This window comes from Panulirus ornatus, chromosome 57, assembly GCF_036320965.1.
Source record: "Panulirus ornatus isolate Po-2019 chromosome 57, ASM3632096v1, whole genome shotgun sequence".
Classification (NCBI taxonomy): Eukaryota; Metazoa; Arthropoda; class Malacostraca; order Decapoda; family Palinuridae; genus Panulirus; species Panulirus ornatus.
The window spans coordinates 31,942,569-31,970,141 of NC_092280.1; the positions used below are offsets into that span (position 1 = coordinate 31,942,569).

At 40.4% G+C, this 27,573-nt stretch overlaps 1 protein-coding gene across 1 annotated transcript in view; it reads left to right on the plus strand.

The window, feature by feature from the left end:
* The window catches only part of Nrg (Neuroglian), a 206,214-nt gene that overhangs the window by 132,876 nt on the left and 45,765 nt on the right, over positions 1-27,573 (plus strand). The window contains exons 11-17 of the mRNA XM_071695113.1: positions 6,425-6,615; positions 6,823-7,002; positions 7,534-7,771; positions 13,371-13,489; positions 13,827-14,016; positions 14,117-14,370; positions 24,717-24,898. Coding sequence (XP_071551214.1) covers positions 6,425-6,615; positions 6,823-7,002; positions 7,534-7,771; positions 13,371-13,489; positions 13,827-14,016; positions 14,117-14,370; positions 24,717-24,898 — 1,354 coding nt within the window. The remainder of the gene's footprint in view (positions 1-6,424; positions 6,616-6,822; positions 7,003-7,533; positions 7,772-13,370; positions 13,490-13,826; positions 14,017-14,116; positions 14,371-24,716; positions 24,899-27,573) is intronic.

The window sequence follows — 27,573 nt, forward strand, 5'->3', positions numbered from 1 at the left end:
ATGCCATAGTTCTGATATGGATTTCAGTAGTACAGGCTATATGCCATAGTTCTGATATGGATTTCAGTAGTACAGGCTATATGCCCATAGTTCTGATATGGATTTCAGTAGTACAGGCTATATGCCCATAGTTCTGATATGGATTTCAGTAGTACAGGCTATATGCCCATAGTTCTGATATGGATTTCAGTAGTACAGGCTATATGCCATAGTTCTGATATGGATTTCAGTAGTACAGGCTATATGCCCATAGTTCTGATATGGATTTCAGTAGTACAGGCTATATGCCATAGTTCTGATATGGATTTCAGTAGTACAGGCTATATGCCCATAGTTCTGATATGGATTTCAGTAGTACAGGCTATATGCCCATAGTTCTGATATGGATTTCAGTAGTACAGGCTATATGCCCATAGTTCTGATATAGATTTCAGTAGTACAGGCTATATGCCCATAGTTCTGATATGGATTTCAGTAGTACAGGCTATATGCCCATAGTTCTGATATGGATTTCAGTAGTACAGGCTATATGCCCATAGTTCTGATATGGATTTCAGTAGTACAGCTATATGCCCATAGTTCTGATATAGATTTCAGTAGTACAGGCTATATGCCCATAGTTCTGATATGGATTTCAGTAGTACAGGCTATATGCCCATAGTTCTGATATAGATTTCAGTAGTACAGGCTATATGCCCATAGTTCTGATATGGATTTCAGTAGTACAGGCTATATGCCATAGTTCTGATATGGATTTCAGTAGTACAGGCTATATGCCCATAGTTCTGATATGGATTTCAGTAGTACAGGCTATATGCCCATAGTTCTGATATAGATTTCAGTAGTACAGGCTATATGCCATAGTTCTGATATGGATTTCAGTAGTACAGGCTATATGCCATAGTTCTGATATGGATTTCAGTAGTACAGGCTATATGCCCATAGTTCTGATATGGATTTCAGTAGTACAGGCTATATGCCCATAGTTCTGATATGGATTTCAGTAGTACAGGCTATATGCCATAGTTCTGATATGGATTTCAGTAGTACAGGCTATATGCCCATAGTTCTGATATGGATTTCAGTAGTACAGGCTATATGCCATAGTTCTGATATAGATTTCAGTAGTACAGGCTATATGCCCATAGTTCTGATATGGATTTCAGTAGTACAGGCTATATGCCATAGTTCTGATATGGATTTCAGTAGTACAGGCTATATGCCCATAGTTCTGATATGGATTTCAGTAGTACAGGCTATATGCCATAGTTCTGATATGGATTTCAGTAGTACAGGCTATATGCCATAGTTCTGATATAGATTTCAGTAGTACAGGCTATATGCCATAGTTCTGATATAGATTTCAGTAGTACAGGCTATATGCCATAGTTCTGATATAGATTTCAGTAGTACAGGCTATATGCCATAGTTCTGATATGGATTTCAGTAGTACAGGCTATATGCCATAGTTCTGATATGGATTTCAGTAGTACAGGCTATATGCCATAGTTCTGATATAGATTTCAGTAGTACAGGCTATATGCCATAGTTCTGATATAGATTTCAGTAGTACAGGCTATATGCCATAGTTCTGATATGGATTTCAGTAGTACAGGCTATATGCCATAGTTCTGATATGGATTTCAGTAGTACAGGCTATATGCCATAGTTCTGATATAGATTTCAGTAGTACAGGCTATATGCCCATAGTTCTGATATAGATTTCAGTAGTACAGCTATATGCCCATAGTTCTGATATAGATTTCAGTAGTACAGCTACAGTTTGAATGAAATATCTTTTGATCATTTTAAAATTTGAAGTCCCTTTTATGTTTCATGTCATTTATTCCATGATATAAGTAGTCTCATGAGAATTATAATATGTTTAATGTGAAGAACTATATATTTTGTTTGGTATCTCATAGGTGCAATGCAGTAACTGATAATGATTTGGAGCTGAGCATTCAGTGGCTTACTGATAGCAAGCTTATTGATTTTGAGCAAGAGCCTAGATTTGTACAACAGTCAGATTTCTCCTTGAGTATCACCAAGACTACAGAATTGGACTCTGGGGTGTACACATGTGTTGCTTCAACAGAGCTAGATGAGGTGACAGCCTCAGCCACACTCATTGTTCAGGGTAAGTAGGATTATGAGGTTTTGTAGAATATCTTTGTGCATTCCCATTAACACTTTCCTCATACACAGTAGAGTAGAACTTAGTTCTGCCCTTTTAGGTGTTTTTTCATTGCTCTTTATTTCAGCAAGCGAAATGTAAATTGCTGCTTACCAGTACAACATAAGCCATTAAGATAGATTTATTGATAGATTGAAGGAGGTCAAAGACAGGTATTTCACCTCCAAAATTAGTAAATAATTTCCCTTGTCTTTTCTTTTTTCATTTCTTAATTCTTTCTTATTTCAAGTAAGGCCTGGGCTTGATGTGGGCTTTTGTCGGAACCTGGAGCTTTAGAAAAAAACTGAAACGAGATTTGATGAAAGTTAAGAAATGAAGCTGTTATTCGAAGAAATTTTTTGTTAATAACCTGTTGAAGGAAAAGATATGAGTAGTACAGGAGTGAGGTGAATGTTTACTGAAGCAAGGAAAAACATTAACTAAGATTAAAGAATGAAGAGAAGGGGTTTATATGGATAGTGCTTATCTGTATTGGTGTATGCCATAACTTTTTTTTAATACTTGCCCACTGTTACCCGTGTTAGAGAGGTAGCACCAGGAACAAAGAAAGGCTGGATTTGCTCACATCCTTTCTAGCGGTCAAGTGAAATGCACTGAAACCACAGCCCCCTCTTCACATCTAGCCCCACAGGCATTTCCCTTGTTTCCCCTTGGCTGCTTCATATGCCCTGGTTCAGTCTATTGACAACTTGTTGCCCTCTGTCCGCCACATCATTCCAGTTCACTGTTAGCCCATGTATGCCTTTCACTTTCCTGTGTGTTCAGGCCATGAGCTCTTAAGATATTTTTCTTCCATTCCTCCATCTCAGATTTGTTTTCCCGTCTTCTTGTCCCCTATATCCTGACACTTATTTTGTGTGTCAGCCTCTCACTCATCCTCTTCATATGTTCAAGCCAATTCAGCACATTGTCTTCTGCTCTCTTAGTCATATTCTTCTTAATACCACACATTATGACACCTCTTTCTTGCCCTTTTATTGCTTACTCAATCAAACCACCTCACACCTCATAGTGTCCTTACACATTTCATTTCCAACACATCCACCCTTTTCTGCACAACCCTATCTGTAGCCTGTGCCTCACATCCATACGGTATTATTAGGACCCCTTCTCCTTCAGACATACCCATTTTTGTCCTCCTGGATAATGTTCTGCCTTTCCACATATTCATCAGTGCTCCCAGAACCTTTGCAGTTTTCCCTCACTATATATTCTTAACACCTTCACAGAGTATCTCAATCAACCCTATCATATGCCATCTCCAGATCCATAATTGCCACATACAAATCCATCCATTTTTCTAAGTATTTCTCACACACATTCTTTAAAGTAAAAACCTAATCAACACATCCTCTACCTATTCTGAAACCATGGTGTTCCTTCCTGATCTGATGCCCTGTACATGCCTTCACCCTCTCAGTTAATACCCTCCCATACAGCTTACCATGTAAAGTCAACAAACTTATGCCTCAGTTTGAATACTCACCTTTATCCCCCTTTCCTTTATACGTGGCACTATACATGCATTTTGCCAGTCCTCAGGCACCTCTTCATGATCCATGCATACATTGAATATCCATACCAACCAATCAACAACATAGTCACTCTCTTGATAAATTCAACTGCAATATCATTAACTCCTGCTGCCTTGCCGCATTTCATCTTCCACAAGGCTTACACCACCGGTGTCTTTTCACCAAAACCACTCTCCATGACTCTCTCACTTTGCATACCGTCCCAACCAAAACACCAAAAATTTTGCAGAACTTTGATTTCAGTCCCTAACTCTGAAGTTGCAAAAGGCCAGAGATTCCCATTCCCTGAATCAGTAAAAAAGTTGTTTTATGTATTTTGTGGGCCATGATTGGATTGCTATTGTTTCTTGATCCACCTTCCTGATTGGTCAGGACTGTCAAGCATGTCTCTTTCAAGATTCTATAAGAACATGGAAAATAATCTTGTTGTAAATCTGTTTTGAGTAGAATTTATATATTATTTTTCCACTAGCTGAAGGAATTGATGCAAAAGTAGATCTGTAAATTAATGTAGGAAAGCAAGTGTTCAACAGATTAAGTACCGTGTCTTAGATATGTTGTTTTGATTCTGGGTTTATTATCTAATGCTTAGGTTTGAAGGAAGGTGTATGCAGTTAGAACCTGCCTATAAACATTTGGAAAACAAATGTGTTGAATGTAAGAAAAAATAATGTGATATGTTTTATGTTTTAGGTGATGATTCTAGGAAATTTTGATTAAGGTACCAGATGACTCAAATTATTTACATATTGTATCATAGTCTCAATTCATAGCAGAGCTTTACAATTTGACACTTTTTTTCATAAGGGAAAGCCAAAATGGTAGAAGCAATTGATAGATTTTGATGGTATGAACATAAGGCAGGAACATTAGACAGAAACATTAGGTAAGACCCTTAAGTAGATGTAGGTTGGAACATAAAGCAGGAACATTAGATAGACACATTTGGTAGGAGTGGTAGGTAGGAGCCTCTGGAAACTCTTCACTAGAGTTCCCTTCTGCCAATGGCTTGTTAAGGGTGAGGCACTGAATGCCAAGAAGTGGCACTGGAATTCACCAATTATGTAGATTTTTTTTTTTGCCATGGCTGCCCTTTTTAGGGAGATCATAGAGAGAACAGGCATTGAAAAAGAATGATTTTTTGTGTAGGTAACATTTATGATTTTTTTTTTTTTTTTTTTTTTTTTTTTTTTTTTTTTTTTATACTTTGTCGCTGTCTCCCGCGTTTGCGAGGTAGCGCAAGGAAACAGACGAAAAGAAATGGCCCAACCCCCCCCCATACACATGTATATACATACGTCAACACACGCAAATATACATACCTACACAGCTTTCCATGGTTTACCCCAGACGCTTCACATGCCTTGATTCAATCCACTGACAGCACGTCAACCCCGGTATACCACATCGCTCCAATTCACTCTATTCCTTGCCCTCCTTTCACCCTCCTGCATGTTCAGGCCCTGATCACACAAAATCTTTTTCACTCCATCTTTCCACCTCCACTTTGGTCTCCCTCTTCTCCTTGCTCCCTCCACCTCCGACACATATATCCTCTTGGTCAATCTTTCCTCACTCATCCTCTCCATGTGCCCAAACCACTTCAAAACACCCTCTTCTGCTCTCTCAACCACGCTCTTTTTATTTCCACACATCTCTCTTACCCTTACGTTACTCACTCGATCAAACCACCTCACACCACACATTGTCCTCAAACATCTCATTTCCAGCACATCCATCCTCCTGCGCACAACTCTATCCATAGCCCACGCCTCGCAACCATACAACATTGTTGGAACCACTATTCCTTCAAACATACCCATTTTTGCTTTCCGAGATAATGTTCTCGACTTCCACACATTCTTCAAGGCCCCCAGAATTTTCGCCCCCTCCCCCACCCTATGATCCACTTCTGCTTCCATGGTTCCATCCGCTGCCAGATCCACTCCCAGATATCTAAAACACTTCACTTCCTCCAGTTTTTCTCCATTCAAACTCACCTCCCAATTGACTTGACCCTCAACCCTACTGTACCTAATAACCTTGCTCTTATTCACATTTACTCTTAACTTTCTTCTTCCACACACTTTACCAAACTCAGTCACCAGCTTCTGCAGTTTCTCACATGAATCAGCCACCAGCGCTGTATCATCAGCGAACAACAACTGACTCACTTCCCAAGCTCTCTCATCCCCAACAGACTTCATACTTGCCCCTCTTTCCAAAACTCTTGCATTCACCTCCCTAACAACCCCATCCATAAACAAATTAAACAACCATGGAGACATCACACACCCCTGCCGCAAACCTACATTCACTGAGAACCAATCACTTTCCTCTCTTCCTACATGTACACATGCCTTACATCCTCAATAAAAACTTTTCACTGCTTCTAACAACTTGCCTCCCACACCATATATTCTTAATACCTTCCACAGAGCATCTCTATCAACTCTATCATATGCTTTCTCCAGATCCATAAATGCTACATACAAATCCATTTGTATTTTTCCACTAGCTGAAGGAATTCCTTCAGTTCCTTCAGCTAGTGGAAAAATAATATATTTATTTTATAACTAGAAACGATGTTCCTTTATGTTATTTTTCAAGATTCCATGTATGTATTTGCAGTGAACCATTTAATTATGGTATGTGTTTTTTGAAACAAGATCCTTACTTTGTATATCTCTAGATGTTCCCAACCCTCCTCATCTGCCATTACCGGTGAAATGCAATGAACGTGATGCAAGTGTGGAATGGAAGCCCATGGGTGACAACAGAGCTCCTATCTTGGGTTATATAATTCAGTATAACACAAGCTTCACACCTGACACTTGGGAGAATGCCTTTGATTCTGTTCCAGCTACTAGTACACAATTTAATGTGAGTACAAAAGAATGGATAAGTATCAGTCTCAAGTTTCTTTAAGATAGTATACAGTATGTGCTTATGAGTAAAAGGGTAATTATTTATTGTACTATGTATGGTTTGATTAAATAACAAAGTGACTTATGCTTTATGGTAAATGTTTTTGGAATGCATATTTTTAAAGTGTTTTGTAGTCCTAATATCTTCCTTGTCAAATTTCAGATAAATTTAAGTCCATGGGCAAATTACACTTTTAGAGTTATTGCTCGTAACAAGATTGGACCATCACAGCCATCAGAACACTCAGAGATGTGCACAACACCACCAGATGTACCATACAAGAATCCAGATGGAGTTGAGGGTAAAGGTTCTGCCCCAGATAATTTAGTCATTAAGTGGTCGGTAAGTTGATAAGAATAATTGTTTGTAAATTTTCTCTCAGTTTGGAAAATGATAACCATGGACCTTGTTCAGATTGCAAAAACATGTTCTTTTTGTTAGCTTTCACAGAACTTTTTTCTTTTATATTTTCATACTTTTTTTTCCATTTCCCACCTCATCAAGGTGGCACCAGGAACAGATGACTGAGCCTTCGAGAAAAAATCCTTTCTTGGCTCCTTTCCTCCTGTTTTTGAAAAGTATTAAAACAGTAGGGGAGGATTTCAGTCCCCTGCTGCTACCCTTTTTCTCACTTTTTATGGCAGAGTAGTATTCTTTCTCCCTTATCCTTAGGGATAACCAGCCATAATGTAACTTTAAAAAATGGAGAGGAGTAGAGAGTTATTTTTGCTGATATAGGATATGATTAATGGATCAAATGTTGTCATATAAACATATGTATATGTTCCAAACAAATATCCAGTATTATCCTCTTCTCTCCCAGCATGTATATGTTCCCAAACAAATATCCAATATTACCCTCTTCTCTACCAGCCAATGCCAGAAATTGAACATAATGGTCCAGGATTCAAGTACCGTGTGTATTGGAAGCGTGATGACATTGAGAATGCAAGGTGGCAGACAGAAGATGTTGTAGATTGGGAACAAGACCATTTTGTTGTACCTAATCAACCTACTTTCAAGCCTTATAGAATCAAGGTTGAAGCACACAATGACCGAGGTCAAGCTCATGTTGCTGCCCCAGATATTACTGGATGGTCAGGCGAAGATGGTAAGAATGATTAAACTTGTATTCCTAGTTTATTGAAGTCATAGGGCAAGCCCTCTTTCATTCATTTTAAGGCAGGCTGAAAATAAATAATTTTAGGGGGACAATGATAGTTTGAGAGAAGTACAATAGGAAAGAGGGAAAAGGCTGTAACTAAATAATTGAGAGGTTGGTATTTAACCTACCCCATATATTCTCATTCATTTATGGTTACCTACCTCTAGACCTAAGCCATTATTCTCCCATCCATGCATCTATAAAGTTTTACTGTTTTTATTAGGTTATTCTGTTAACAGACAGCTTTGAAAGAGCCCTGATGAAAGATTAGGATTATGTACATACCAAGAGATTTTCACCTCATTCTACACATGTTTGAACCGTCTCCTGGCCAGCTTCTGGAGTTTTTAGTCAGAAGTTTCACCTTAGATTTTCTTGACCTTGAGTCTGACGTTGGGAAATGAAAGGCATAATTTTAATGTGAAGCTTCTCCACTCAATTTTAGTAGAATTTTAAAACTCTTATGTTAAAGTTGTTTGATTTTGATGTACAAAGATCTACCATAGCGTGTACATTATCTCATCAGTTCCTGTGGATCTTGTGGTCCAAAGGTTGGACAGCTTTTCTGTTTCTTTCTCCAGCCTGGGGAATATGGGGCTAATTGGAAGGATAGTTACAATTATACATAAAGAGAAAATGATATACATGATATACCAACACTTTTATTTATTGTTCAGAGGGGAATCAAGTTTAGTTACTCTGGTGTAATGCATGACAATATCCTGTGAAGTCCATTGCCTCTGGGTTTAACAGAACACATTTGTATCAGCCTCAGTGTATAGAATTTTTAAATGTGAGGGTTTGAAGCTCACTGTTAGATCATTTGTTTCTTGACCTTTTTAGTGCCATCTAGATTTTTTTTGTATGTTGAAGGCTCCAGTCACAGGCAAAAGTCCACATCAAGGCCGGGCATTTAATTGAAATAAAGAGAAAATTATGAACCAGAAAAGGAAAATGGAAAGTATTTATGAATTTTTAAGGATGTGAAAGACCTGTCTTTTGAAATGTGCAAGATCATAGGTATTGGGAAAGACATGAGAAGCCAGAGAGTTCCAAAGTTTTGACGCGTAGGGAAAGAAGTAGGTATCAAAATGGCCCACCCTTTAGTTGCTGATGGCCCCACAATCATGTGATGCAACAGCTTGCTGTGTATTGCATGGTCTATCAAGTGGTGGGGGCACAGAAGCAGCTAGCTTTCAGGGGCAAAAACCAAAGTAATACCTATAGAAGAGGGAAAGTGAACCAACATTGTGGTGTAGGACAAGAAGATCAAGTTTGGAAGTTAGTCCGGGACAGCTTATAAGTCGGACCCCTTTTTGACTTGATCCATCAAGTAAGGATATAGAGTTAGAACCACCCAAATAACAGAGCAGTACTCCATACAAGGATGAATCAGTCCCTTGTAGAAATGGAGCAACTGTTCAGAAGAGAAGTTGTGACATCTAAACAGGACACCCAGTTTCTTAAAGGCAGACTTAGCTATTCCTGTAATGTGGGGTTTCCAAGAAAGAATGGATGTTACAGCAATACCAAGTATGGTTATTGAGTCTAGAGTTGGAATTACAGAACCATCAAAGGAGAGGTAAGAGTTGTGAGGAGTTTTCGATAGAGAGATGGGTAGAAATTGGGTCATGGAGGCATTAAGCTCAACAAGATTTTATTTACCCCACTGAGATATCTTGTCCAAGTCTGAGTTTATTGAGGAAGCTGTGTCAAGATGAGATGCAGATCAAGTGAGAGCAGAGGAAGCAGAATTGAAGGATGTGAATGAATGCAGTGTTGAGTTGTCAGCGTATGAGTGCATTGGATTATTTGTGGAGGGGAGGAGATTGTTAAAAAAGAGGAAATGTGTAAGGGACAGGACAGAACCTTGAGTGATATTGCCTTTGATGGAGAATAGTGGGGAGGCTGATCCATCAAAACCCACAGAGATAGATTGGCCAGAGAAGAAACTAGATGTGAATGAGCAAAGTGAGGGAGGGAAGCCAAAAGAGGGGAGCTTAGAGATGAGACCTCAATGCCACACCTTCTCAAAAGTCTTAGATATGTCAAGGACAACTACACATGACTCCCCAAAGACTTTCAGGGATGATGACATGACATTGTTAAGATAGGAAAGAATATCACCGGTGGATCTCGCCTTACTGAAGCCATATGGCGATGAGAGAGAAGACTGATTTTTGAAGTGTTTAAGGGTATTGGAGTTAAGGATAGATTCAAAGACTTTGGAAATGGTAGATGTCAGATCAATAGGACAGTAGTTAGAGGGGTCAGAATGGTCACCCTTCTTAGGGATGGGAAGTATCAATGCAAGTTTCCAAGGAGAAGGAAAAGTTGTGGTTTTTAAGCAGAAACGGAACAGACGAGCAAGCACAGGTGCAAAGTCAGAGTCACTCACTTTCAGTACATGTTAATGGATGCCATTAGGACCATAAGCCTTTCTTATGTTTAAGAAAGAAGAGAGAAAGAAGCACTTTTCAGGCAGTCTGAAAAGAGATTATGGGAAGAGGCATAGGTTTAGTAAGAGTAGCATCAAGGGGTGAAGGAATGTTGAGTCATCCAAGAGGGAGTTAGAGGAGAAACGGGAACCAAAGAGAGTTGCTTTGTCAGTGGGAGATACAGCTATGGTACATTCAGAATGGAAAAATGAAGGAAAGGTGGAGCGACAGAAGTTGTTAGAGGTGCCCTTAGCTAAAGACCAGAAAGACCTATCAGTGTATGACAAAAGGAGGGTATATCTCTTCCTTTGAATAAAGGAATGCTTCACCTCATGGTTAACATGCTTGCTGTGATTATGAGCAGTGATAAAAGCTGAATGGGAACCAGAGGAAGGAGAGTTTTCCAAGCCTGAAATGCCTGATCCGAGAGGTATCCTGGCTCTTGTGGGGGCAGGGTGGGATAACAAGCCCAGCCCCCTAGGCCCAGTTCTTAGGTCCTTCACCACTGATGGCCCGCCCTAGAGCAGAGGGCCCACACCTCCAGAGTTGTAGGGAGATTTAATCTCAAACAACAAAATGCTTGATCCCTTGTCTAAATGGCCTTAGAACAGGAACAGTTGAACCATGGATTGGATGAAGAAGTCATCATGGAGGAAAAGAGGTTAAATGCCTCCATTCCCTTAAGAATACCCTCTGCTATGCATTTCGTGGAGACAGAAGCATCACCACATAAAAGAATGATTTACCTAGGGAAAGTCAGAAAAAAGTTATGTAGGTTATTCCAGTCCGGTTTTTTCAGGTGCCAGAGTTTACGCTTTGAAGGGGCTGCTGGAAGGGGTGGTACCGTTATGAGGGTGATCAAATGAATCAATTAGGGGTGAGATTATGTGTTTACAGTGGGATGAACTAGAGGTGTAAATCAAATCCAGAATATTAGGAGAGTGGTTGCAGTGGTCAGGTATATGGGTATGGTGGGAGATAATTTGCTCTAAATCATTGAGAATGGAGAATGTGAGGGCTTCAGTGCTCAACTATCCATATAGGAGGAACACATGTGCATTCTACTAGGAAAGGATATTTATATATAGTCAGATTTCCTGCCTATGATTGAATAGGTATATGCTTTCTAGAGGCATATGTAGATGATAAAATTCGTCTGAAACTAATTAACCTTTTGAAAATTCTTCATTCCTCTTGGTCACCAACAGATCACCTTTTTGGTAAGAGGTCACATAGTATTCCCTTTGAAAGAACAGAGCATGTATACAGGATGCATGTTTTTAGATTTCCCACCTATATTTGAGTTAGCTCATGCTTTTTGAAGACATATATACAAGTTATATGTCACCCTCAACTCTGATTAGCTTGTGGAAAATCCTAGGCTCCATTTACCATATGATAACCATAGCAGGAAGATGTCACAAATTTCCAAGTGAAGGATGAGTAATCTCTAGGTGCATCTCTAGGTGCATCATCAGTTTGAATGATGGTGGCACTGCACGAAAATTTAAATGTCTTTGAGATGCTGGGTTTTAATGGCTGTGGCTGTTTAAGTCATTTGTAAGAATTTTTATTGTAGAATTTGTATTTTTATTCATCAAAATAAGATATTCTTTTCCTTGACCAGCAAGTATAGAGTGAATCAAACTGATTATCATTTGATAGAGACTTGCTACCCTTTTTTCAGGAGCATTGGGGTATGTTTTAGACTGTTATTGGTTCTTGTAGTAAGTCTTTCCTCAGATCTGTCCACAGTTGCAGCTGATAATCAACCTACGTATCTATCTGTATCCTTATGCCTGCTCCCTCCGGGAACTCCCATCAAGGGGATGGGTACGGAGAAAGAGCCTCCACTTACCCCTATCCTTACATTCCTCCCTTGGATACACCATTGCACATATTCTTCCCCTATTTCTTTCCCTCTGGTGCTGTTCCACTCTATTTCTCCATGTCACAGGTAGTTGTCCTTTCATACCAATGCCTTGAATTGTACCATCACATACTCTCCTTGTAAACTCCCGGTCTTCTATTCTTTACACCTGCCCAGATCACCTCAAACTATTATGTTTCACTCTCTCTACCACTTCACAATTAATTTCCTTTGCATTTCCCCTCATGCTAAGTCTTTCTTACACCCCCTCAATACTACTATCATTCCATTTAGTCATAGCACATGCCCCTGGAATCTTGACCTCTGTGACTCATTCCATGTCCATGTTTTAGCTGCATAGGTTAGGGTCAGGAGGACTCTGCTGTCCCTTAATCCTTTCTTCACATTCATACATACCTGTTTGTCCTTCATTATGCTGTTAAGAGACCCAGTGGCTCCTCTACTCTGTACTGCTCTCTCCCATATCTCTCTTTCATATACCAGATTTACCCCAGATAGCCCCCAAATGCTTCAATTCTGTCACATCTAGTCTTTCTGCCCCATATCTATAACACAGTTTAGTACACTTTCTTATCTGATTTTTTCAAACACCATCACCTTACTTTTATCTGCATTTACCTTCATTCTCGTGAAACAAAACTATCATCCGCAAACAGGTTTGTCACATGTCATCATACCTTACCATACACTCCATCTCTACACCCATTTTCCCAAGTTTTGCTTTCATCTCTCTTATGACTCCATCATTATATATCCCTGGTAACATTACACAACTCTGCCTCACACCCACATGTATACCGACACTTTTGTTCAACCCTCCAGCTACTCTTACACATGGATTTGCACCTTTATTGAAGGCTTTCACACCTTGACCACCTACTGAAAATCACCAACTAGATACAACTAGATATAAGTTATGGCTTAGTAGTGTGTGTGTTTAGCCCACTTCTCTCAACAGTGGTGCAGGTTAACTATTCATTTGAAGAGGTGATTGTTCTAACAGCTCCTCATATCCCTACCTAACCATGGTTTTCTTAACTCTTTCCGTTGAAATACAGAAAGAGGATACACTTGAAAATTTATTTTCAGAAAGGAAAGGTATGGAGATTGAGGAGGAAAATATGGTACAAGTGCATTTACAAGGGTTGTTCTCCATTTAAACCTTTAAGCTTCTTGTTACAATAGCCTACTAATTAGCATATTTTGTTCTGTACAGTTCCAACAGAAGCACCAAGGAATTTATCTTTGCTTGACCTGAAGGATGCAACCACTGCTCTTTTGTCTTGGGAACCTGTTTCAAATGATTCTCTTCGAGGACACTTCAAAGGGTATAAGGTTAGTGCATCAGTGTATGTGCTCCACAACAGTTGCAGTGCTATGAACTTTGAATTTATTGCTACTCTGTATCACAGAAATGTAGATAGATTTTATTGTTACTGAATATAGGTAAGAATTTGGAAGTTTTCCTTCTGATCTTAGTGTTTAGGGAAATTTTCATAAGTAAACTATGTAGGATATTGTGTTTAACATTGCTGGATATTCTGATGCAAAAGATGAAGAGGAAAAATAAAAGGAATTTGGATTTTTTTTTTTGTTTAAATTGCTGTTTAGATCAGATTTCATCAGCAGCCTCTCAAAAGACAAATCACAGATGTAAGTTTTGCTTTTGCAGATCCAAACATGGACTGAAAATGAAAGTGAAGAGAAAGCCCGAAACATTATTGTTGAAAATAATAATGAGCCTAGAGCCCTTGTTACCTCATTTGTTCCTTTCACCAAAAACTTTGTACGTGTGCTGGTATTCAATGGTGCATACGATGGTCCACCAAGTGAAACTATCAGCTTTGTCACTCCAGAAGGACGTAAGTTTTTGTAATTGGATATTAGTATGATAAAAACAGTGCAAATTAACTTTATGTCAGCACCAAGATTGGTTCTAATGCTTATTCTCACATCCAACAGAGCCAGGTCCTGTTGACTCCCTCACTGCTATCCCTATGGGTTCATCTGCCTTCTTCCTCATTTGGAAAAAGCCTAAGCAGCCCAATGGTATTTTGACTGGTTACCATATTTACTTTCAAGAGGTTGAAGGCACCAGCACTGGTCCCCTGTCTGAACGTGAACCACCCATAAGAGATCCTATAGTAACGAGGGCGAAGCTTGCTTCTCTTAAACCAGGAACAAAATACCGCATCACAATCAGGGCACGCACTGCAGTAAGTAATATCCTCTGCTTGTTTAAGTGAGATTGTGTTGAATTATTGTGAGTTATTCATTCTTTCTTACTTGTTTGACATTCCTTCATTAACAAGACAACATCATGAACAGATGAAGAAACAGCCTCATTTGTTCACATCTGTTCTCTAACTCTCATGTGTAATGCACCAAAACCACAGCCCCTTATTCACCACCAGACCCCACAGACCTTTCCATGCAGCCGCTTCATTTGCTCTCTTTTGAGTCCATTGACAGCACATCACCCAATGTATACTACATCAATTGAATTAAAGGTATCTAATGCAAACCTATCACCCTCCTTCATGGTCAGGCCCTGAGTTTTTTTTTTTAATTCCTTTCATCCATCCTCAGTTCGGTCTCCCCTTTCACCTTTTCCTCTCCTTTTCTGATACATGTATCCTCTTTGTCATAGTATCCTCACTCATTCTATCCATATGTCCATACCATTTCAACACACCCTCTTCTCCTTTCTCAACTACACTTTTTATCACCACACATCTTTCTTACCATTCCATTACTTACTCAATTAAACCACCTCACACCATATATTGTCCCCAAACATTTCATTTCTAATCCATTCACCATTCTCTGTACAACTGTATCTATAGCCCGTGCCTTGCAACCATATATTGGAACTACTGTTCCTTCAGTCATACTCATTTGAATACAATATATTTGAATACAATGATACATAAATTCTGGGAGCCTTGAAGAATGTGTGGAAGTCGAGAACATTATCTCGGAAAGCAAAAATGGGTATGTTTGAAGGAATAGTGGTTCCAACAATGTTGTATGGTTGCGAGGCGTGGGCTATGGATAGAGTTGTGCGCAGGAGGATGGATGTGCTGGAAATGATATGTTTGAGGACAATGTGTGGTGTGAGGTGGTTTGATCGAGTGAGTAACGTAAGGGTAAGAGAGATGTGTGGAAATAAAAAGAGCGTGGTTGAGAGAGCAGAAGAGGGTGTTTTGAAGTGGTTTGGGCACATGGAGAGAATGAGTGAGGAAAGATTGACCAAGAGAATATATGTGTCGGAGGTGGAGGGAACGAGGAGAAGAGGGAGACCAAATTGGAGGTGGAAAGATGGAGTGAAAAAGATTTTGTGTGATCGGGGCCTGAACATGCAGGAGGGTGAAAGGAGGGCAAGGAATAGAGTGAATTGGAGCGATGTGGTATACCGGGGTTGACGTGCTGTCAGTGGATTGAATCAAGGCATGTGAAGCGTCTGGGGTAAACCATGGAAAGCTGTGTAGGTATGTATATTTGCGTGTGTGGACGTATGTATATACATGTGTATGGGGTGGGTTGGGCCATTTCTTTCGTCTGTTTCCTTGCGCTACCTCGCAAACGCGGGAGACAGTGACAAAGTATAATAATAATAAAAAAAAAAATCTCAACGTATACATATATATATACACAGACATATACATATATACACATGTACATAATTCATACTGTCTGCCCTTTTTAATTCCCATTGCCACCCCATCACACATGAAATAACAACCCTCTCCTCCCTCATGTGTGTGAGGTAGTGCTAGGAAAAGACAACAAAGGCCACATTTGTTCACACTCAGTCTTTAGCTGACATGTAATAATGCACCAAAACCACAGCTCCCTTTCCACATCCAGGCCCCACAGAACTTTCCATAGTTTACCCCAGACACTTCAGATGCCCTAGTTCAATCCATTGACAGCACGTCGGCCCTGGTATACCACATCATTCCAATTCACTCTATTCCTTGCACGGCTTTCACCCTCCTGCATGTTCAGGCCCCGATCACTCAAAATCTTTTTCACTCCATCTTTCCACCTCCAATTTGGTCTCCCACTTCTCCTCGTTCCCTCCACCTCTGACACATATATCCTCCTGGTCAATCTCTCCTCACTCATTCTCTCCATGTGACCAAACCATTTCAAAACACCCTCTTCTGGTCTCTCAACCACACTCTTTTTATTACCGCACATCTCTCTTACCCTATTATTACTTACTCGATCAAACCACCTCACACCACATATTGTCCTCAAACATCTCATTTCCAGCACATCCACCCTCCTGCACACAACTCTATCCATAGCCCACACCTCGCAACCATACAATAAACCATTCATAAACAAATTAAAAAACATGGGGACATCACACACTCCTGCCATGGACAGACCTTCACTGGGAATCAGTCACTCTCTTCCTCCTTATACACATGCCTTACACCCTTGATAAAAACTTCTCACAGCTTGTAGCAGCTCACCTCCCACACCATATACTTTTAAGACCTTCCTCAAAGCATCTCTGTCATCATTATCCTATGCCTTCTCCAGATCCATCAGTGCTACATACAAGTCCATCAGTTTTTATTAGTATTTCTCATACACATTCTTCAAAGCATACTCCCAAAGAATACACCTGATCCACACATCCTCTACCACTTCTGGAACCACACTGCTCCTCTCCAATCTGATGCTCTATACATGTTGAAGGTGTGTAATGAGGCAGTTAAGGGTATATTTGGTGTACATGGGGTATTCAGTGTTGTGAATGGAAATAGTGAAGAACTTGTGGAGTTGCGTGCAGAAAAAGGACTGGTGATTGGGAATACCTGGTTTAAAAAGAGATATAAACATAAGTATACGAACGTGAGTAGGAGAGATGGTCAGGGGCATTATTGGATTACATGTTAATTGATAGCCATGTAAAAGAGAGACTTTTAGATGTTAATGTGCTGAGAGGGGCAGCTGGAGGGATGTCAGATCACTGTCTTGTGGAGGCGAAGATGAGGATTTGTAGAGGTTTTCAGAAAAGACAAGAGAATTTTAGGGAGAAGAGAGTGGTGAGACTTAGTGAGCTTGGAAAGGATACTTGTGTGAAAAAGTACCAGGAGAAATTGAGTGTTGAATGGCAAAAGGTGAGAGCAAATGATGGAAGGGGAGTGGGTGAGGAATGGGATGTATTTAGTGAAGCAGTGATGGCATTTGCAAAAGATGCATGTGCCATGAGAAAGGTGGAAGGTGGGCAGAATAGAAAGGGTAGTGAGTGGTGGGACGAAGAAGTAAAGTTGTTAATGAAAGAGAAAAGAGAGGTGTTTGGACGATACTTACAAGGAAGGAGTGCAGATGACTGGGAGATGTATAAAAGAATGTGGCAAGAGGTTAAAAGGATGGTGCAAGGGTTGAAAAAGAGGTCAAATGAGAGCTGGGGTGCAAATCATTATATTTTAGGGAGAATTAAAAGATGTTTTGGAAGGAGGTGAATAACATTTGTAAGACAAGAGAACAAATGGGAACATCGGTGAAGGGGGGCAGGGGGGAAGTAATAACAAGTAGTGATGAAGTGAGGAGATGGAGTGAGTATTTTGAAGGTTTGTTGAATGTGTTTGATGATAGAGTGGCAGATATATGGTGTTTTGTTCGGGGTGGTGTGCTAAGTGAGAGGGTCAGGGAGAATGGTTTGGTAAACAGGGATGAGGCAGTGAAAGCTTTGCGGAAAATGAAGTCTGGCAAGGCAACGGGTTTGGATGGTATTACAACGGGATTTATTAAGAAAAGGGGTGACTTTGTTGTTGATGGGTTGGTAAGGATATTAATTGTATATGGATCATGGTGAAGTGCCTGAGGATTGGCAGAATCCATGCGTAAGGCCATTATACAAAGGCAAAGAGGATAAAAGTGTGTGTTCAAACTACAGAGGCATAAGTTTGATAGATATTCCTGGGAAATTATATGGGAAGGTATTGAGAAGATGAAGGCATGTACTGAGCATCAAATTGGAGAAGAGCAATGTAGTTTCAGAAGTGGTTGAGGATGTGTGGTTCAGGTGTTTGCTTTGAAGAATGTGTGAGAAATACTAAGAACAGATGGGTTTCTATGTAGCATTTATGGATATGGAGAAGACATATGATAGGGTAGATAGAGAATCTTTGTAGAAGGTTTTAAGAGTATATGGTGTGGTAGGTAATCAGCTATAAGCAGTGAAAAGTTTTTACCAAAGATGTAAGGCATGTTTGCGAGTAGGAAGAGAGGAGAGTGATTGGTTCCCAGTGAAGGTCAGTCTGTGGCAGGGGAGTGTGATATCCCCATGGTTGTTGAGTTTGTTTATGGATGGGATGGTTAGGGAGGTAAATGCAAAGTTTTGCAGAGAGGGGCAAGTATGCAGCCTGTTGGAGATGAGAGGCCCTAGGAAGTGAGTCATCCCTTGTTTGCCAATAGTACAACACTGGTGGCTGATTTGAATGAGATTCTGCAGAAGTTGGTAACTGAGTTTGGAAAAGTATGTGAAAGGAAAAAGTTGAGAGTAAATGTGAATAAGGGAAAGGTTATTAGATTCAGTAGGGTTGATGGACAAGTTAGTTGGGAAGTAAGTTTGAATGGAGAAAAATTGGAGGAAGTGAAGTGTCTTAAATGTCTGGGAGTGGACTTAGCAGTGAATGGAACCATGGAAGTGGAAGTGAGTCATAGGGTGGGAGAGGTGGTGAAGGGTCTGGGAGTGTGTAAGGCGAGAATGTCTTGGAGAGCAAAAATGGGTATGTTTGAAGGAATAGTGGTTCTAACAATGTTATATGGTTGAGCATGGGTGATAGATAGGGTTGTGCAGAAGAGGGTGGATGGATGTGTTAGAAATGAGATGTTTGAGGACACTATGTGATCTGAGGTGGTTTGATAGAGTAAGTAATGAAAGGGTAAGAGAGATGTGTGGTAATAATAAGAGTGTGGTTGAGAGAGCAAAAGAGGGTGTATTGAAATTGTTTGGTCACATGGAGAGAATGAGTGAGGATAGATTGACAAAGAGGATATGTGTGTCAGAGGTGGAGGGAACAAGAAGTGGGAGACCAAATTGGAGGTGGAAGGATGGAGTGAAAATGATTTTGAGCGATTGGGGCCTGAACATGTAGGAGGGCGAAAGGCATGCAAGGAATGGATTGAATTGGAACGATGTGGTATACTGGGGTTGACGTGCTGTTAGTGGATGGAACCAGGGGATGTGAAGCATCTGGAGTAAACCATGGAAAGTTTTGTGGGGCCTGGATGTGGAAAAGGAGCTGTGGTTTCGGTACATTACACATGACAGCTAGAGACTGAGTGTGAACGATTGTGGCCTTTGTTGTCTTTTTCTAGCGCTACCTCGCGTGCACGTGGGGCGAAGGGGGTGTCATTTCATGTGTGGTGGGGTGGTAGCGGGAACGGATTAATATGGGTAAAACTGAAAGTTGATGGAGAGAGATGGGTGATTATTGGTGCATATGCACCCGGGCATGAGAAGAAAGATCATGAGAGGCAAGTGTTTTGGGAGCAGCTGAATGAGTGTGTTAGTGGTTTTGATGCACGAGACCGGGTTATAGTGATGGGTAATTTGAATGCAAAGGTGAGTAATGTGGCAGTTGAGGGAATAATTGGTATACATGGGGTGTTCAGTGTTGTAAATGGAAATGGTGAAGAGCTTGTAGATTTATGTGCTGAAAAAGGACTGATGATTGGGAATACCTGGTTTAAAAAGCGAGATATACATAAGTATACTTATGTAAGTAGGAGAGATGGCCAGAGAGCGTTATTGGATTACGTGTTAATTGACAGGCACGTGAAAGAGAGACTTTTGGATGTTAATGTGCTGAGAGGTGCAACTGGAGGGATGTCTGATCATTATCTTGTGGAGGCTAAGGTGAAGATTTGTATGGGTTTTCAGAAAAGAAGAGTGAATGTTGGGGTGAAGAGGGTGGTGAGAGTAAGTGAGCTTGGGTAGGAGACTTGTGTGAGGAAGTACCAGGAGAGACTGAGTACAGAATGGAAAAAGGTGAGAACAATGGAAGTAAGGGGAGTGGGGGAGGAATGGGATGTATTTAGGGAATCAGTGATGGATTGCGCAAAAGATGCTTGTGGCATGAGAAGAGTGGGAGATGGGTTGATTAGAAAGGGTAGTGAGTGGTGGGATGAAGAAGTAAGAGTATTAGTGAAAGAGAAGAGAGAGGCATTTGGACAATTTTTGCAGGGAAAAAATGCAATTGAGTGGGAGATGTATTAAAGAAAGAGACAGGAGGTCAAGAGAAAGGTGCAAGAGGTGAAAAAAAGGGCAAATGAGAGTTGGGGTGAGAGAGTATCAGTAAATTTTAGGGAGAATAAAAAGATGTTCTGGAAGGAGGTAAATAAAGTGCGTAAGACAAGGGAGCAAATGGGAACTTCAGTGAAGGGCGCAAATGGGGAGGTGATAACAAGTAGTGGTGATGTGAGAAGGAGATGGAGTGAGTATTTTGAAGGTTTGTTGAATGTGTTTGATGATAGAGTGGCAGATATAGGGTGTTTTGGTCGAGGTGGTGTGCAAAGTGAGAGGGTTAGGGAAAATGATTTGGTAAACAGAGAAGAGGTAGTAAAAGCTTTGCGGAAGATGAAAGCTGGCAAGGCAGCAGGTTTGGATGGTATTGCAGTGGAATTTATTAAAAAAGGGGGTGACTGTATTGTTGACTGGTTGGTAAGGTTATTTAATGTATGTATGACTCATGGTGAGGTGCCTGAGGATTGGCGGAATGCATGCATAGTGCCATTGTACAAAGGCAAAGGGGATAAGAGTGAGTGCTCAAATTACAGAGGTATAAGTTTGTTGAGTATTCCTGGTAAATTATATGGGAGGGTATTGATTGAGAGGGTGAAGGCATGTACAGAGCATCAGATTGGGGAAGAGCAGTGTGGTTTCAGAAGTGGTAGAGGATGTGTGGATCAGGTGTTTGCTTTGAAGAATGTATGTGAGAAATGCTTAGAAAAGCAAATGGATTTGTATGTAGCATTTATGGATCTGGAGAAGGCATATGATAGAGTTGATAGAGATGCTCTGTGGAAGGTATTAAGAATATATGGTGTGGGAGGAAAGTTGTTAGAAGCAGTGAAAAGTTTTTATCGAGGATGTAAGGCATGTGTACGTGTAGGAAGAGAGGAAAGTGATTGGTTCTCAGTGAATGTAGGTTTGCGGCAGGGGTGTGTGATGTCTCCATGGTTGTTTAATTTGTTTATTGATGGGGTTGTTAGGGAGGTAAATGCAAGAGTTTTGGAAAGAGGGGCAAGTATGAAGTCTGTTGGGGATGAGAGAGCTTGGGAAGTGTGTCAGTTGTTGTTCGCTGATGATACAGCGCTGGTGGCTGATTCATGTGAGAAACTGCAGAAGCTGGTGACTGAGTTTGGTAAAGTGTGTAGAAGAAGAAAGTTAAGAGTAAATGTGAATAAGAGCAAGGTTATTAGGTACAGTAGGGTTGAGGGTCAAGTCAATTGGGAGGTGAGTTTGAATGGAGAAAAACTGGAGGAAGTGAAGTGTTTTAGATATCTGGGAGTGGATCTGGCAGCGGATGGAACCATGGAAGCGGAAGTGGATCATAGGGTGGGGGAGGGGGCGAAAATTCTGGGGGCCTTGAAGAATGTGTGGAAGTCGAGAACATTATCTCGGAAAGCAAAAATGGGTATGTTTGAAGGAATAGTGGTTCCAACAATGTTGTATGGTTGCGAGGCGTGGGCTATGGATAGAGTTGTGCGCAGGAGGATGGATGTGCTGGAAATGAGATGTTTGAGGACAATGTGTGGTGTGAGGTGGTTTGATCGAGTGAGTAACGTAAGGGTAAGATAGATGTGTGGAAATAAAAAGAGCGTGGTTGAGAGAGCAGAAGAGGGTGTTTTGAAGTGGTTTGGGCACATGGAGAGAATGAGTGAGGAAAGATTGACCAAGAGGATATATGTGTCGGAGGTGGAGGGAACGAGGAGAAGAGGGAGACCAAATTGGAGGTGGAAAGATGGAGTGAAAAAGATTTTGTGTGATCGGGGCCTGAACATGCAGGAGGGTGAAAGGAGGGCAAGGAATAGAGTGAATTGGAGCGATGTGGTATACCGGGGTTGACGTGCTGTCAGTGGATTGAATCAAGGCATGTGAAGCGTCTGGGGTAAACCATGGAAAGCTGTGTAGGTATGTATATTTGCGTGTGTGGACGTATGTATATACATGTGTATGGGGGGGGTTGGGCCATTTCTTTCGTCTGTTTCCTTGCGCTACCTCGCAAACGCGGGAGACAGCGACAAAGTATAATAAAAAAAAAAAAAAATAATTTCCCAGGAATACCCAACAAACTTATACCTTTGTAAATTGAACACTCACATTTATACCCTTTACCTTTGTACAATGGCACTATGCATGCATTCCGCCAATCCTCAGGCACTTCACCGTGAACCATGCATACATTGAATATCCTCACCAACCAGTCAACAATATAGTCTCCCCCTTTTTTAGTAAATTCCACAGCAATACCATCCAAATCTGCCGCCTTGCCGGCTTTCATCTTCCGCAAAGCTTTCACTACCTCTTCTCTGTTTACCAAATAATTCTCCCTTACCCTCTCACTTTGCACACCACCTCAATCAGAACACCCTATATCTGCCACTATCATAAAACACATTCAACAAACCTTCAAAATACTCACTCCATCTCCCTCTCACTTCACTACTTGTTATTATTATTGTCATTATTATACTTAATTGCTGTTTCGTGCATCAGCAAGATAGCGCCAGGAAACAGACAGAATGGCCCATCCACTCATATGCACATGTATATAGATACATTAATGCCCATATATGCACATATACATACATATACATATCAATATATACATACATATACACACACACAGACATATACATATATACACATGTACACATTCATACTTGCTTGACTTCATCCATTCCTTTCGCTACCCCGCCACACAGGAAATAGCTCCCCCCTTCAGCGGGGTGGATGGGCCATTCTTTGTCTGTTTCCTGGCGCTACCTCACTGATGCGGGAAACACTGATTATGTGTGATAAATACAGATATGAGGTAGGGAAGTGCAGAAGGAGCAATATTGGCTGCTGTTTAATTAAGAGGAAAAGAATGTGACAGGATTGGGCAGGAAAGTTAGAAATAGCAGTTTCAGCAGCTTATCAATAGGCATATTGCATAAAAAGTGATGGAGCAGAGCATAGAATTGGGGAGATGCAAGCAGAGGTACACAGAAAATTAAGCGAAGCTGTTGCAGGAATATTGTGTACTGTTACTCATGAAGAAGTGAAGGAAGTTTATGGGCTTGTTTATTGAAGGTTTAGAAAAGTTCAAAGCATACAGGACCCATGCATGCTGCCTAAGAGAGAGATTATAAAGTCAGAGGTTTATAGAGATGAACAAGTGATTATTTTTGGCATGACACACCTCATATTGTCCTCAAACATTTGATTTTCACAACATTCACCTTATTTTTTACCTTCTTATTTATATAGATCATGCCTCATATCTACACAACACTGTCAGAACTACTATGCCTCTCTTTGCCCTCTGAGAGAGTGACCTTTCTTTCCTAAGACTGTGCTCCCTTATCAATCATATGGTTCACTTCAGCTCAGATGGTTTCATTTGCCACTGTGTCCTTGCCCAGGTATCCAAAAATCTTCACTTCCTCCAAGTTTTCTCCATTTAAACTCTCATCCCGTATAACCTATCTCTGCGCTGCTAAACCTAATAGTCTTGCATTTCTTCATGTTTACTCTCAGCATTTTCCATTCACACCCTCTCCCAGACTTGGAAACCAAACTATGCAGTTTCTAACTTGAATCTGCCACCAGCTTAGATTGAAGGTTGCTGGGTGATCAAAATAGAAAATAGTGAAAAGTAACATTTATTTTAAAGTAAAGGAATACGTAACTAATAATGAGGGGAATAGGAGGAAACTTTGTGGTGCAGTTAACTGTATATGCAGTTTTCTATGTACATGGCTATCAGGCAAGGTCAAATGTTCAGTGTTCATTATGGGTGAAAGTTACTATATATTTAGCTACAAGGGCAAAGTCAAATGTTCATTGTTCATTATAGGTGAAGGTCACTATATGTATTATAAGGGCAAAGTCTAATGTTCACTGTTCAGTATAAATGAAGGTAAGGTCAATGAGAATATTATCAAAAATATTCTGAGATTCAGTTAAAAAGATTTGCTGTAGCATTAATTCTAGAGTTGTTCAAAACATTTAAAATGATTATTTTAAATAGAAAATTGTGTATTTTCATGATATGATTGAGTGTAAATTGAAATACAGCATCAGAATTCAGATCAAGCATTTAGAAATTAATAGTAAAATGCTTATTCTTAAAATGTGTATTTAGTAGATACATACATAGATGATCATAGAACTTTGCTAAAGGAAAATTTATTGAATAGGAAAATTTATTGGATAGGGTTAAAATGTATACTTTTTTAAAAGCATTAAAAATAGCAGTACTTTAGTAGACATGATGACAAGTCCTCATTTGTCAGTTGATGATGCATAGATGTATTTCTTTAGATGGGTTTAGGGTCCACTTTCTATGTTGAGCAAGTGACGAGAATCTCTGAAGCTACACCACCAGGAAAGCCATCATTCATCTGGCAACATATCAGCACCAAAACAGGAGCACCTGCTATCAAGATCACCTGGATCCCCAACACCGACAGCAACCCTGGTTCGCATTTCTTTGTTAAGTACAAGTAAGTATCATGGGTAGGAATATATTTGAGGTTCATGGAATGTTTTAAGATTGGATAGATAGGCAGAATCTGTTAATTCAATGTTTTGTAGTTGAATGAGGCTGTTTTATTCCATCCTTTAGCCTTTAAAAATGGTTATGATCCATCCGCAAGGTGAAACACTTGACAAGTATGGAAAAGTAAGTACTGTATGAACATTCATGAAAAAAAAATGATCTAATGACTACAGCTTTAGAAATAGCAAATTATGTGGAACAATATTTATGGTGCTACCATTTCCAGTGGGGGCTGGAAATCCTCCCCTCTCATTTTTTTTTTTTTTTCCAAAAGAAGGAACAGAGAAGGGGGCCAGGTGAGGATATTCCCTCAGAGGCCCAGTCCTCTGTTCTTGATGCTACCTCGCTAATGCGGGAAATGGCGAATAGTATGAAAGAAAAGAAAAGACCATTTCTTTTTATAGTAGTATCGGTCTTCCTTCCTTCTACCTGGGATTGCTCTCATAAAGTATAAGCAAATACATGTTTATGTAGTAAAAGTGGGGTTTAATTTTCAGCCAGTACCATGGGCCCCATTTTGATAAAAATTCTGGACGAAGTTTTCACACAGTTGGTAAAAACAGTTTTATAACAGAATACGATATATATTGGTGAATATTGGTGACAATATTTTCATTCAAGAGTATAAAAAGTGAGGAGGAGATGGAGCGAGTATTTTGAAGGTTTGTTGAATGTGCTTGATGGTAGATTGGCAGATATAGGGTGTTTTGGTTGGGGTGGTGTGTGAAGTGAGAGGGTCAGGGAGAATGATTTGGTAAAGAGAGGAGGTAGTGAAAGCTTTGCAGAAGATGAAAGCTGGCTAGGTGACAGGTTTGGATGATATTGCAGTGGAATTTATTAAAAAAAGGGGGTGACTGTGCTGTTGATTGGTTGGTAAGGATATTCAATGTATGTATGGATCATGAAGTGCCTGAGGATTGGCAGAATGCATGCATAGTGCCATTGTACAAAAGCACAGGGGATAAAGGTGAGTGTTCAAATTACAGAAGCATAAGTTTGTTGAGTATTCTTGGGAAATTATATGGGAGAGTATTGATTGAGAGGGTAAAGGCATGTACAGAGCATCAGATTGGGGAAACGCAGTGTGGTTTCAGAAGTGGTAGAGGATGTGTGGATCAGGTGTTTGCTTTGAAAATTGTCTGTGAGAAATACATGGAAAAACAGGTTGATTTGTATGTAGCAGTTATGGATTTGGAAAAGGTATATGATAGAGTTGATGCTTTGTGGAAGGTTTTAAGGGTATATGGTGCGGGAGGTAAGTTGCTAGAAGCAATGGAAAACTTTCACCAAGGATGTAAGGCATGTTTATGAGTAGGAAGAGAGGAGAGTGATTGGTTCCCAGTGAATGTTGGTTTGCGGCAGAGGTGCATGATGTCCCCATGGTTGTTTGATTTGTTTGTGGATGGGGTGCTTAGGAAGGTTAGTGCAAGAATTTTGGAGAGAGGGGCAAGTATGCAGTCTTTTGTGGATGAGGGGGCCTGGGAAGTGAGTCAGTTGTTGTTCACTGATGATACAGCACTGGTGACTGATTCACGTGAGAAACTGCAGGTGTTGGTGTCTGAGTTTGGTAAAGTGTGCGAAAGAAGAAGGTTGAGAGTAAATGTGAATAAGAGCGAGGTTGTTAGGTTCAGAAGGGTTGAGGGACAAGTTAACTGGGAGGTAAGTTTGAATGGAGAAAAACTGGAGGAGAAGCGGGACTCCAAATTGGAGGTGGAAGGATGGGGTGAAAAAGATTTTGAGCGATCAGGGCCTAAACATACAGGAGGGTAAGAAGCTTGCAAGGAATAGAGTGAATTTGAACAATGTGGTATACCAGGGTTGACGTGCTGTCAATGGACTGAACCAGGGCATGTGAAGTGTCTGGGGTATACCTGGCTGTCAAAAGGGAGCTGTAGTTTGAGTGCATTACACATAACAGCTGGAGATTAAGTGTGAGCAAGTGTGGCCCTTTTTTTTTTTTTTTTTTTCTCACTATGTCGCTGGGGGAGGGCTATTCCTTGTGTGGCGGGTTAGTGATGGGAATAGATGAAGGCAGCAAGTACGAATATATACATGTACATGTACAGAGCATCAGATTGGGGAAGAGCAGCGTGGTTTCAGAAGTGGTAGAGGATGTGTGGATCAGGTGTTTACTTTGAAGAATGTATATGAGAAATACTTGGAAAAACAAACGTATTTGTATGTAGCATTTATGGATCTGGAGAAGGCATATGATAAAGTTGGTAGAGATGCTCTGTGGAAGGTATTAAGTGTATATCATGTGGGAGGCAAGTTGCTAGAAGCAGTGAAAAGTTTTTACCAAGGATGTAAGGCATGTTTACAAGGAGGAAGAGAGGAAAGTAATTGGTTCCCAGTTAATGTCGGTTTGTGGCAGGGATGTATGATGTCTCCATGGTTGTTTAATTTGTTTATGGATGGGGTTGTTAGGGAGGTGAATGCAAGAGTTTTGGAGAGAGGGTCAAGTATGCAGTCTGTTGTGGCTGAGAGGGCTTGAGAAGTGAGTCAGTTGTTGTTTGCTGATGATACAGCGCTGGTGGCTGATTCGGGTGAGAAACTGCAGAAGCTGGTGACTGAGTTTGGTAAAGTATGCGAAAAAAGAAAGCTGAGAGTAAATTTGAA